Source organism: Coregonus lavaretus, assembly GCF_964263955.1.
Source record: "Coregonus lavaretus genome assembly, chromosome: 10".
Classification (NCBI taxonomy): domain Eukaryota; kingdom Metazoa; phylum Chordata; class Actinopteri; order Salmoniformes; family Salmonidae; genus Coregonus; species Coregonus lavaretus.
This window is the reverse complement of record NC_139997.1, coordinates 32,842,639-32,856,108: the sequence shown is the minus strand read 5'-3', so window position 1 is coordinate 32,856,108 and position 13,470 is coordinate 32,842,639. Positions and strand designations below refer to the sequence as shown.

Genomic DNA, 13,470 nt, shown 5'->3' with positions numbered 1-13,470 from the left:
GATTACATTAAAAGTGCATGGCACAAGTGATGAATGCCGTTCAAGATTCTGCACAGATTATTACAGCAATTGTGAAGATCTCCACAGACCTGCGATGACCTATGCATGCTATCTTGAATATGCATGCTTTATATGATTATATAAGACTTTTATAGTTACAGTAACCTCAAAATGTGGTCATGGATGAGTTACTCATTTTAAGGTTGAACGTTACATTAGTTTGTAAGATAGCCTTAACTTTAGGCCATTTACTGTATTTAAAAAGTAATATTAAATTGTGTTTGGTTGACAACACAACCAAATATCAATATTTAAAGGAGATGTCGGTCTAATGCACTGCATGGCAGTGTTAGAGACATCACTACAGACCCGGGTTCGATCCCGGGCTGTATCACAACCGGCCGTGATCGGGAGTCCCATAGGGTGGCGCACAATTGGCCCAGCGTCGTCCGGGTTAGGGGAGGGTTTGGCCGGGGGGGGCTTTACTTGGCTCACTGTGCTCTAGCGACTCCTTGTGGCGGGCCGGGCGCCTGCAGGCTGACCACGGCCGTCAGTTGAACGTGTTTCCTCCGACACATTGGTGTGGCTGGCTTCTGGGTTAAGCGTGCGGGTGTTAAGAAGTGCGGTTTGGCGGGGCATGACTCGACCTTCGCCTCCCGAGCCCATTGGGGAGTTGCAGCGATGAGACAAGATCGAAATTGTGGAGAAAAAGGGAGTAAAAAAAAGGGAGATGTATCTACTGATTGGATAGTTCCATCAGAGCCACTGGCTTAATCCCATTCTTCAAGTTATTAGGCTATTCATTGGATTTCAAAAGTGATATTGAATTGTGTTTGGCTGTCAACGCAACCAAATATCAACATTTGAAGGAGATGTATCTTCTGCTTGGATAGTTCCATCATCTGTACCACTGACTTAGTCTGGCTTCCATTCCAGTTTGTCTACAAATTAATAATTGATGTGTTGGATTCACGTCTCTATCCCAACCCAAAATCTAATTTAAAGAATAGGACTGAATCAAATCGAAACAAACTTTAAATGCACTTTAAATAAGGTTTGATTTGATTTTAGTCCTATTCTTTAACTTGGATTTTTGGTTGAGATGGAGACGGGAATTAAAGCATATTATTAAGTAAAACTTTACTCCAAAGCCTCCATACAACGACACATAAATGAAGTAAAAATAATGTCATCCAATTGCAGTATGTGCAATAGCTCAGTTTATTCCCTATTTGATATGCTAAAGCACACCATCAACTTGTCATGCTTTATTAGCCTCTTCAATTGTACCCTACATGAATTAGCCTACTACTAGTAAATTCTTGGTAACTTGGTATGAACTTATGGAAACATAAAGCTATAATGGAATTGAATGGGTTGAAGCTTCAAAATGTCTCTCCTCACTGCAGTAGTTGCGTGATGATGACGATGCCAGGTGTTATTTCTCTGCTTCAAGCCTGAGCACCCATCCTGTCATGTGGAGGATGCTGAGCGCGTGGGCGGGGCCGATTTTCCTTGCAGTGCCCTGTTTAAATGCAATGTGCATGACTGGACAGAACGGGCAGAGCTGAGAGCAGCGCAAAAGGAAAACATCCGAGACAGTAATCTTCATATTTGGTTCATGGATTTATCATTCCTCTATTCTCGCTAAACATCGGAGCTTACACCATTCAACAACTCGGACATTTTGTTCCTCTTTAGCAATATACTGGGGCCCATCAAGAGCCGAGGAGAAACAGAGTCATTTTCCCTGCTCGGATCAGTGGCATATTGAAGAATTGTATCGCGCGCAGGAACTGAGCTTAAACCGACATGGCGTGGCCCTGCATCACCAGGGCGTGCTGTATGGCCCGCTTCTGGAACCAGCTGGACAAGGGGGACATTTCGGTGCCATTGGTTTTCACCAGGTACGATGTCTCGGAGATGCAGCATCTTCAGCTGCAGCACCAACAAAAACAGCCGCATCACCACGCACATGCGAGTGCAGTCGCCATAGAAACGCAACCCTTTCACAGCGACCAGGCCGTAGCGGCTCGTGCGAACCCCGCGACTGGCGCCGCTGAGTCTGGGGAGCGCGAGTGTGGTTCTGTAATGCGGCAAGACTTTAAACACTGGAAAGTGCGACCTGAGCCAAGCTGTAAACCTAAGAATGAATATCACACTCCTGAGATCCCTTTTAACAACAAGACACAATATCAGAAGGATTTCCAGCCATGGCCTATTCCTAAAAGGAGCGACCATCCTTGGATTCCGAGACCCAATCCCTCCATCTCTATCGGCGATGATCGCGTCCAGGATAGGTCCAAACACTCCCAAGCGCACGCGGAGGTTGACAGCGGTGTGGAGAAATGCGAAATTGCTGACAAATTGCAAGAAAAAGAAATCCTGGGAGGGAGTAAAAAGAAGCAAACTGCAGAGAAGCAGGGTGGAAAGAAAATTAGCATCAAAGTGGAGCGAGAAGATGCAGCAGGGGCCAGAGGCAGGGCAGCACTAGATGCGCTAAACAGGCAGTTAAAACAGGAAGTTACAGTTGGCAGCTCATACAAGTAAGTTTAAACTTCACAGGTGAAATCCAGAACCACACATTGCATCAGATCATTGTGGAGGTTTAATGCGTTTCCAAAGTGGCTTTGCTGATGTTTTGCCTCTTTGTGTTGTAGGTGAGTGAGTTCACCTTCAATATGAGGTAGTGTGAAGGTCGTTGCATATTGATGAGAAAAGCAAATAGGCCTACATGTAAAATATTCCTGATATATAATTCAGTATCATCAGACATCAAACCAATTTTTTTTTTACCAAGGAATTCTAACCACTGCTTTCTATTCAAAACTTTGAAGCAGATTTGCCTCAATAAAGTACAATGGATAAAACAGCATTGATCATAGAAATAGTGTAACAGTGTAAAACATTTTGTTCAGATGGTCTTTACTTGTATATAATGTTCAATTCAAAAGGTTTGTGCTAAGGTAGAATGAATGTCCATGTTAAACTAAATCTGTCTCTCTGTCCCAGCGGTATGCGCTGTGCATGAGTGATGATGGAGACCTGCCATCTCTCTGTCTGTCTTAGTGAGCCGAGCACTAAGACCCGTGCTAGATATGCAGTTTACACAGACACAGCTTGGGGCAGCAGCAGTGCCATGTTTTTGTTATGCTCTGTGAACAAAGATGGTGGATAAGTTGTTTAGTCATCTGCCACATCCCATTAGAGTTCCAGGGAGTGAGTGCCACAAAGAGTTTGAGTGTTTGAGGATAACAACTTGAGAAAGTTTTGCCTTTGTTGTTCAAGATGCATCAATACCACTGTTATTGCTTGTCCTATTTCAGTTTTCTTTGCTCAGTTCGGCAAGAGTACAGTCCCATGACCAAGAGATCACACTCCATAGGTTTTATGTCCAAGCCTTACTGCCAAACACAGTACCTCTTGTCTGATGAATAGAAGCACATTTCATCCAGTGAGTGTGACATGACAAAACTAAGCCTGACTCAGCTGTGAATTATATTAGAACACTTCCTTACTGAAGTTACCCACAAAGCATAATTACTAACACTTAGGGCTGAGAAGAATAGACTCCCTGACAGGAGGTGGTGTGAGAGAGGAGAGCAACACGTCTGGCAGCTGGTCACAGTGGTGCGGTCCACTGCTGTTGTGTCAGTGTTGTTCTGCAGCCAGTGGGGACCAGCCCAGGGCGGAGAGAGACCTCCTCAGTCCTCACATGGCATGAAATGGCAGCATTGTGACAAGCAGGAACCCTGAGTCTCTGTGTGAGCACTGAGAAAGGAAGAAGCAGGTCAGCTGTGGGTTAATCTCTGACACACACATGCATATTCACACACACACATGCATGATCACGCACGTATGCATGCACTCACACATACACATATACAGTACCAGTCAAAAGTTTGGACACACCTACTCATTCCAGGGTTTTTCTTTATTTGTACTATTTTCTACATTGTAGAATAATAGTGAAGACATCAAAACTATGAAATAACACATATGGAATCATGTAGTAACCCAAAAAGTGTTAAACAAATCAAAATAGCTTTGAGATTTGAGATTCTTCAAAGTAGCCACCCTTTGCCTTGATGACAGCTTTGCACACTCTTGGCATTCTCTCAACCAGCTTCATGAGGTAGTCACCTGGAATGCATTTCAATTAACAGGTGTGCCTTGTTAAAAGTTAATTTGTGGAATTTCTTTCCTTCTTAATGCGTTTGAGCCAATCAGTTGTGTTGTGACAAGGTAGGGGGGATATACAGAAGATAGCCCTATTTGGTAAAAGACCAAGTCCATATTATGGCAAGAACAGCTCAAATAAGCAAAGAGAAATGACAGTCCATCATTACTTTAAGACATGAAGGTCAGTCAATCCGGAAAATTTCAAGAACTTTTAACGTTTCTTAAAGTGCAGTTGCAAAAACCATCAAGCTGTCACGGTTTCGGCCGAGGCTGCTCCTCCTCCTTGTTCGGGCAGGCTTCGGCGGTCGTCGTCCCCGGAGTACTAGCTGCCACCGTTGTATGTTTTCGATGTTTGCTTGGTTTTGTCTTATTGGTACACCTGTTTCCGTTTAGTGTTTATTATGTGTCCTATAAGTTCTCGTTGTTTTAGTCATGTGTTGTGTGTAATTGTTCACCGGTCAGCAGGTGCTGTGTTAGTTTCCTCCATTGTTTTGGAGAGAGTTTCCGCACTTGTGTGCGCGCTATTTTGGTACTTTGTGTTTTACGCAGTGTGTGCGTAATTTCACTTGCCTCCGGGCTCTTTTTGAGGCCTGTTTGTTTTCGTGACTATACTAAAGTCTGTTGGACGAAGCCTCTGTGTCCTGCGCCTGATTCCTGCACCACATCCACATTCAGCACTGGCAGAATTACACACCACTCGATGGAATCAGCAGGAGCAGCAGCAGCACCCGAGTCGTTCGAGGAGCGCGTCCGCGGACAGGACGACAGGATCAACCAACTCGGGACCGCCCTGCAGGGAGTGATAAATACTCTGCACCGATAGGAGACCAGTGGGGTACCCACACCTCCACCTACTTCACCACCACCATCGGTCAGTCCGCCCGTCCAAGCTCCGGAACCCAGTGGGATTCGGCTCTCGCTCCCGAGGGCGTATGATGGCACCGCTGCCGGGTGTCAGGGTTTCCTCCTGCAGGTAGAACTCTACCTAGCCACCGTACACCCGGCGCCCTCGGGACACGAGAGCATTTCCGCCCTCATCTCCTGTCTCACCGGCAAGGCGTTGGAGTGGGCCAACGCCGAATGGAGGAGGATAGACGCCGCTACGATCACCTACGCGGAGTTCTCCCACCGCTTCAGGGCTGTGTTCGACCATCCACCTGAGGGGAAAGCGGCGGGGGAGCGTCTATTCTAACTCCGGCAGGGGAAGAGGAGCGCCCAGGAGTTTGCCTTGGAGTTCCGGACTCTAGCGGCACATGCAGGGTGGAATGAGCGGGCCCTCATCGACCACTTTCGGTGCAGCCTACGGGAGGACGTCCGCCGAGAGCTGGCTTGCAGGGACACCAACCTCTCGTTCGACCAGTTGGTGGACATGGCCATCCGTCTCGACACCCTGCTGGCCACCCGCGGACGTCCCGAGTGGGGGCCGTCCATTCCACCCTCCAGCACCTCCGAGCCGAGTCCTATGGAGCTCGGGGGTGCTGGCGCTAGAGAAAGGAGGAGAAGGAGTCCGAGGGGGGCCGTCCCCTGCACCAACTGTGGCCGTGGAGGACACACTGCGGCTAGGTGCTGGGGAGGGTCTCCAGGGGGAAGAGACAACAGGCCACACACTGGGGAGTCCTTCCAGGTGAGTAGGCGCCCCACTTACCCAGAGCTCTCTGTTGTGCACCTAACTATACCTGTCAGTTTTCCACAGGTTGCACCTCGTTCCCAGCATAAGGCGCTAGTAGATTCAGGCGCAGCTGGGAATTTTGTTGATCGGAATTTTGTGTAGAGTTAGGGATTCCTCTCCTTCCTGTCAATGCTCCCTTCCCTGTACATGCTCTAGATAGCCGCCCGTTGGGATCGGGGTTGATTAGGGAGGTCACAGCGCCACTTAGGATGAGGACGCAGGGGGGTCATGAGGAGACTATTCAGCTATATCTGATTGACTCTCCTGCGTATCCGGTGGTGCTGGGGCTTCCCTGGTTGATTACCCATAATCCCTCTATTTCGTGGCAACAGAGGGCTCTTAAGGAGTGGTCTGCCCAGTGTGTGGGGCGATGTCTGGGTGTTTCCGTGGGGGCGACCTCGGTGGAGAGTCCAAACCAAGTGCCCGCAATGCACATTCCCCCCGAGTATGAGGATTTAGCACTCGTGTTTAGCAAGGCGAGGGCGACGCGATTGCCACCTCATAGACAGGGGGATTGTGCGATAGACCTCCAGGCAGGAGCTGCGCTTCCGCGAAGCCATGTGTATCCTTTGTCTCAAGAGGAGAAAGGGGCTATGGAGACATACATAGCCGAGTCTCTGAGACAGGGATACATACGGCCCTCCACTTCCCCTGCGTCCTCGAGCTTATTTTTTGTGAAGAAAAAGGATGGAGGTTTGCACCCGTGTATTGATTACCGTAGTCTCAATCAGATTACTGTGAAATACAGTTATCCACTCCCTCTGATTGCGACTGACGGAGTCATTACACGGAGCGCGGTTCTTCACAAAATTGGACCTCAGGAGCGCCTACAACTTGGTGCGCATTAGGGAGGGCGATGAATGGAAGACAGCATTTAGTACCACCTCGGGTCATTACGAGTATCTCGTCATGCCATACGGGTTAATGAATGCTCCTTCAGTCTTCCAATCCTTTGTGGATGAGATCTTCCGGGACATGCAGGGGCAAGGAGTGGTCGTGTACATAGACGACATTCTGGTGTACTCTTCTACCCGAGCCGAGCATGTAGCCCTGGTGCGCCGAGTGTTGAGGAGGCTGTTGGAGCACGACCTGTATGTCAAGGCAGAGAAATGTCTGTTCTTCCAGGAGTCTATCTCCTTTTTGGGTTATCAGTTGTCCGCGTCAGGGGTGAAGATGGAGGTTGACCGTGTGTCAGCCGTGCGTAATTGGCAAACCCCAACCACGGTTAAAGAGGTGCAGCAGTTCTTGGGCTTTGCGAATTACTACCGGAGGTTTATCCGGGGTTTTGGACAGGTGGCAGCTCCCATAACGTCCCTTCTGAAGGGGGGTCCGGTGCGCTTGCAGTGGTCAGCTGAGGCGGACAGGGCTTTTGGGAAACTGAAGGACCTGTTTACTTCGGCTCCGGTGCTGGGGCATCCGGATCCCGCTTTACCATTCCAGGTAGAGGTGGACGCGTCAGAGGCCGGTATAGGGGCCGTTCCATCGCAACGGTCCGGCACGCCACCTAAACTCCGCCCCTGTGCTTTTTACTCTAAGAAGCTCAGCCCGGCGGAGCGAAATTATGACGTAGGGGACAGGGAGCTGTTAGCCGTGGTACAGGCCCTAAAGGTGTGGAGGCATTGGCTTGAGGGGGCTCAACACCCTTTCCTCATTTTGACTGACCACCGTAACCTGGAGTACATCCGGGCAGCTAGCAGACTGAACCCTCGCCAGGCTCGGTGGAACATGTTTCTAGCCCGGTTCGTATTTAAGATCACGTACATCCCTGGGTCCCAGAACGGTAAGGCAGACGCCCTGTCCCGGCGGTATGACACAGAGGAGAGGTCCGTTGAGCCCACTCCCATACTACCGAAGTCTTGTCTGGTGGCACCGGTGGTGTGGGAGGTCGATGCTGAAATCGAGCGGGCGTTGCATACCGATCCAAGCCCTCCACAGTGTCCTGTGGGTCGGACGTACGTTCCGCTCGAGGTTCGGGATCGACTTATTTATTGGGCTCACACGTCACCCTCCTCTGGACATCCAGGTATTGGCCGGACAGTGCACTGCCTTAGCACTAAGTACTGGTGGCCAACGTTAGCCAGGGATGTGAGGGTTTATGTCTCCTCCTGCTCGGTGTGTGCCCAGTGTAAGGCGCCCAGACACCTGCCCAGGGGGAAGTTACAACCCCTGCCCGTTCCACAACGACCCTGGTCTCACCTCTCGGTGGATTTTGTTACAGACCTTCCCCCCTCACAGGGGAATACCACCATCCTGGTCGTTGTGGATCGGTTCTCGAAGGCCTGTCGTCTCCTTCCCATGCCGGGTCTCCCTACTGCCCTACAGACCGCTGAGGCACTATTCACCCACGTCTTCCGGCATTACGGGGTACCCGAGGATATAGTATCTGATCGAGGTCCCCAGTTTACCTCCCGAGTCTGGAGAGCGTTCATGGAGCGCTTGGGGGTCTCGGTGAGCCTTACCTCGGGGTACCACCCGGAGAGCAATGGGCAGGTCGAACGAGTGAACCAGGATGTGGGTAGGTTTCTGAGGTCGTATTGCCAGGGCCGGCCGGAGGAGTGGGCGAGGTATGTCCCCTGGGCAGAGATGGCACAGAACTCTCTCCGCCACTCCTCCACCAACCTAACCCCTTTCCAATGTGTGTTAGGGTACCAGCCGGCTCTGGCACCATGGCATCAGAGCCAGATCGAGGCCCCTGCGGTGGATGAGTGGGTGCGGCGCTCGGAGGAGACGTGGAACGCTGCGCACGTCCATCTGCAGCGGGCCATCCGTCGACACAAGGCGAGCGCCGATCTCCACCGCAGTGAGGGGCCGGTGTACGCACCTGGAGATCGAGTCTGGCTCTCGACCAGAAACCTACCCCACCGCCTGCCCTGCCGGAAGCTGGGTCCGCGGTTTGTGGGGCCTTTTAAAGTCCTGAGGAGGTTGAACGAGGTGTGTTACAGGTTACAACTGCCTATTGATTATCATGTTAACCCCTCGTTCCATGTGTCTCTTCTCAGGCCGGTGGTAGCTGGTCCACTCCAGGACTGTGAGATAGGAGAGACTCCTCCGCCCCCACTGGACATCGAGGGGGCTCCGGCGTACACAGTTCGGTCCATCTTGGATTCGAGACGTCGGATGGGGGGTCTCCAATATCTCGTGGAGTGGGAGGGGTACGGTCCGGAGGAACGGTGCTGGGTGCCGAGGAGGGACATCTTAGACCTGTCTCTTCTGACTGAGTTCCACCGTGGTCACCCCACGCGCCCTGCTCCGCGTCCTCCTGGTCGTCCCCGAGGCCGGGGTCGGCGCACGGCTGGAGCCGCGCGTCAAGGGGGGGGGGGTACTGTCACGGTTTCGGCCTAGGCTGCTCCTCCTCCTTGTTCGGGCAGGCTTCGGCGGTCGTCGTCCCCGGAGTACTAGCTGCCACCGTTGTATGTTTTCGATGTTTGCTTGGTTTTGTCTTATTGGTACACCTGTTTCCGTTTAGTGTTTATTATGTGTCCTATAAGTTCTCGTTGTTTTAGTCATGTGTTGTGTGTAATTGTTCACCGGTCAGCAGGTGCTGTGTTAGTTTCCTCCATTGTTTTGGAGAGAGTTTCCGCACTTGTGTGCGCGCTATTTTGGTACTTTGTGTTTTACGCAGTGTGTGCGTAATTTCACTTGCCTCCGGGCTCTTTTTGAGGCCCGTTTGTTTTCGTGACTATACTAAAGTCTGTTGGACGAAGGCTCTGTGTCCTGCGCCTAATTCCTGCACCACATCCACATTCAGCACTGACACAAGCGCTATGATGAAACTGTCTCTCATGTCTGCCACAGGAAAGGAAGACCCAGAGTTACCTCTGCTGCAGAGGATAAGTTCATTAGAGTTACCAGCCTCAGAAATTGCAGCCCAAATAAATGCTTCACAGAGTTCATGTAACAGACACATCTCAACATCAACTGTTCAGAGGAGACTGCGTGAATCAGGCCTTCATGTTGGAATTGCTGCAAAGAACACTACTAAAGGACACCAATAATAAGAAGAGACTTGCTTGGGCGAAGAAACACGAGCAATGGACATTAGACCGGTGGAAATCTGTCCTTTGGTCTGATGAGTCCAAATTTGAGATTTTTCGTTCCAACCGGCGTGTCTTTGTGAGATGCGGAGTAGGTGAACGGATGATCTCCGCATGTGTGGTTCCCACCGTGAAGCATGGAGGAGGAGGTGTGATGGTGTGGGGGTGCTTTGCTGGTGACACTGTCAGTGATATATTTAGAATTCAATGCACACTTAACCAGCATTCTGCAGCAATACGCCATCCCATCTGTTTTGCGCTTAGTGGGACTATCATTTGTTTTTCAACAGGACAATGACCCAACACACCTCCAGGCTGTGTAAGGGCTATTTGACCAAGAAGGAGAGTGATGAAGTGCTGCATCAGATGACCTGGCCTCCACAATCCCCCGACCTCAACTCAATTGAGATGGTTTGGGATGAGTTGGACCGCAGAGTGAAGGAAAAGCAGCCAACAAGTGCTCAGCATATGTGGGAACTCCTTCAAGACTGTTGGAAAAGCATTCCAGGTGAAGCTGGTTGAGAGAATGCCAAGAGTGTGCAAAGCTGTCATCAAGGCAATGGGTGGCTACTTTGAAGAATCTAAAATCTATTTTGATTTGTTTAACACTTTTTTGGTTACTACATGATTCCATATGTGTTATTTCATAGTTTTGATATCTTCACTGTTATTCTACAATGTAGAAAATAGTAAAAAATAAAGAAAAACCCTTGAATTAATAGGTGTGTCCAAACTTTTCACTGGTACTGAATATACACACACAGACACACACACACACACATACGCACACACACACACACACACACACACACACACACACACACACACACACACACACACACACACACACACACACACACACACAGACAGACACACAGACACACAGACACACACACACTGTTATGGAGGGCCTTGCCAATGCGGACTAGGCTCCTTGGGATGTGGGTGTCTGAGGACTGAGGAGTGACAGACAGCCATCCCAGTCTTACTGTGCTGAAGTTTAAAGGTCCAATACAGCCATTTTTATCGCAATATCAAATCATTTCTGGGCAACAATTAAGTACCTTACTGTGATTGTTTTCAATTAAAATGGTCAAAAAGAAACAAATATAGCTTCTTAGCAAAGAGCAATTTCTGAAGCAATAATTTTGCTAGGACTGTCTGGGAGTGGTCTGAGTGGGGATGGGACACAGAAAATTAGGTGCTTTTGGAAGAGAGGTTTGGAACTCTCTTTCTTATTGGTCTATTAACTAATTTACGGCCAAAACTCCATCCCACCAAAACAGGCTGAAATTTCAGGCGGTATTTTCACAATTTCACAGTATTATTCCAACCTCAAAGTGTGAAAATATATATAAAACACAGGAAAATTACTTTTTTTCTGCACTGGGCCTTTAACTGCTCAGAGCGGCTTTATTGACCTTGCTTTCATGAGTCTGTCTCTAATTTGTGTATGATAAAACCTTGTGTCACTGTATGCCACTGCATGGTTGGAGATTGACGTGTCATTCATACGAATGAAGGATGTGAATGAGATTTGCTGTATCTAGTGGTTGCTCCCAATTCAGCCATGTAAAAAAGATTAGCTTCAGTTAATGCAATTCTCCTCCTGGACCTACAACATATAAATTAGGCCTATTCAGAAAAGCAGGAGTTTTATCCAAGCTCTCCTAGAATAGGATATGAAGCTTCTTGACTTCAAGTTACAGATGGAACCTGACTGGATAGCTGGACCACATCCTAATTTGTGTTCAGCCAGTCGACCATTTCTCCAAAACAACGGAAAATAGCTGTCTCTCAGAGGAGATTGTTTATGGCACCGTGAAGTAAATAAAACTGCCCTCACGGTACAAAAACAAAAGTACTGAAGCTGAACCAAGAGCTATGCCTGGACTGCAGCGGTCCTTTCAAAATGTAGGCCGTCTAAAATGATGCTGTGCAGCCTGCATGCCCCAAAGATGCACCCCAAAGAAGTAGCATTTATGATGAATGCCTTGCTTTTATGTCAGGTTTCAGTTATTCCTCACTTCTCACCTTTTTCTTTTGATTTCACAATAACATGAGTGCATGACATGGTGGATGGCGAATTGTATGGACTGTGACAGATGTGATCAAGGACCTCTATATTCATCAAAGCCACCATTGGGTAGACTTCAATGACTTGTATTAGCTGTGACTGGAGAACCTGCTGCCACTTCAGGCAGAGCAGAGGTTAAGATCCCTCAGCTCAGCTGCCTTCCTGCTTTGTGTCATGTTTACGCTTTGAATGTCACTTTCGCATGAGAATAAAATGAGAATAACCCTAGGGTCAGGCCTCACCTGCTGTTTTTAGGCTTTGTTTACTCCACTATGCTATCATTATCATCCACACCAATCACCAGCCTTTTCCTGGTGGGGAAACCAGACAAAGACAATGAACACAGTGAGCAACAGCACAGACAGCTCTTCTCTTCATCTCATTATGTCGTTTTCGTTTCCTTTGCTGAAATCTAATTAGAAAACAATCAAATGCTGGACTTTCAGAGGCAATTACTTCTTCCTCTATTGCATAATGTGCAATAAGCTCATGACATGTGGATGATGAATGGGGAGCAGGTTGCATTACTTTAAGGAAGACAGGTAGTTTAGTTTAGTTTCCTTTAGCTCAGAAGGGGCGAGAGGGAGGCAATGAATTGTTTATTTGAGATGTTCTCAGGTTGCGTTACAGCACAACATGTTCATGCCAGCAGAATCTGGTCTTTGCTTGAGTCCAACATTGATTCATTTATTTCAGTCATTTATTTATTGTGTTTTATTTTATTTTACAAACACCATTGACTCATTCGATACCCACCTCACTCTCATCATGGTTAGATGGACAGCTGGCTAGTCATTCACTGGCCATAGGGACCTCTGCTCTGCACACTGCCAACCAGTCCAGGCCAGGGTGTTCACAATGCTGATGAGAGTGCCTTGTTTTATCCTAAGATCACCCATGCCTGCAGAATGAATGTCGCATGTGAGCAGAGCAGCAGTAGCGGCTGAAATATTGTAAAGAGGCCAACAGATTTTAGTGGATTTAAAAATGATCCTCTTAGAAGGCCTGTAAAGCCCGGTGTTTCCACCGACAGGCAGGCAATGCGTGCTGAATCACTGAATCTAACCACACAGGCTCTGACTGGGGAGAGATGAAGAGAGTGATGGAGAGAGAGGGGAGGGCAGGACATGCTGCTCAATCTCTCCTCACACAAAGCTTAGCTTCCAGGAACTCCCTGCAGATGCAGGCAGGTTAGGATCAGAGGTGTGGCATTACATGATAGTCTGAAGAAAGGATTCTCTAATTGAAGTGTTAAACATGAATTTTAGGATTATGGTGCTTATTTGTCATTCAGTTAGTGTGTCTATGCATATAATGTACTGTATAAAGCCAATAAATTAGCATAATCAGCCTGAGGCAGTTTACACTGCTCTTTCTCACTTCTCACAAAACGTGTGTTTATTTTTTGTAAAAAATGTAAATGTTGCTATGAAATACTTGGGTGAACCATGATGGCTCAATTGGTAAAGCATGGCGCTTGCAACGCCAGGATTGTAGGTTTGATTCCT

At 48.4% G+C, this 13,470-nt stretch overlaps 1 protein-coding gene across 1 annotated transcript in view; it reads left to right on the top strand.

Moving 5' to 3' along the window:
- Window positions 1-1,812: 1,812 nt before the first annotated feature.
- LOC311135867 (microtubule-associated protein 6 homolog) overlaps window positions 1,813-13,470 on the top strand; it is a gene marked incomplete at its 5' end in the record, with an annotated part of 28,513 nt that continues 16,855 nt past the window's right edge. The window contains one exon of the mRNA XM_084169890.1: window positions 1,813-2,546. Within this exon, the coding sequence (XP_084026016.1) occupies window positions 1,813-2,546 (734 nt within the window). The remainder of the gene's footprint in view (window positions 2,547-13,470) is intronic.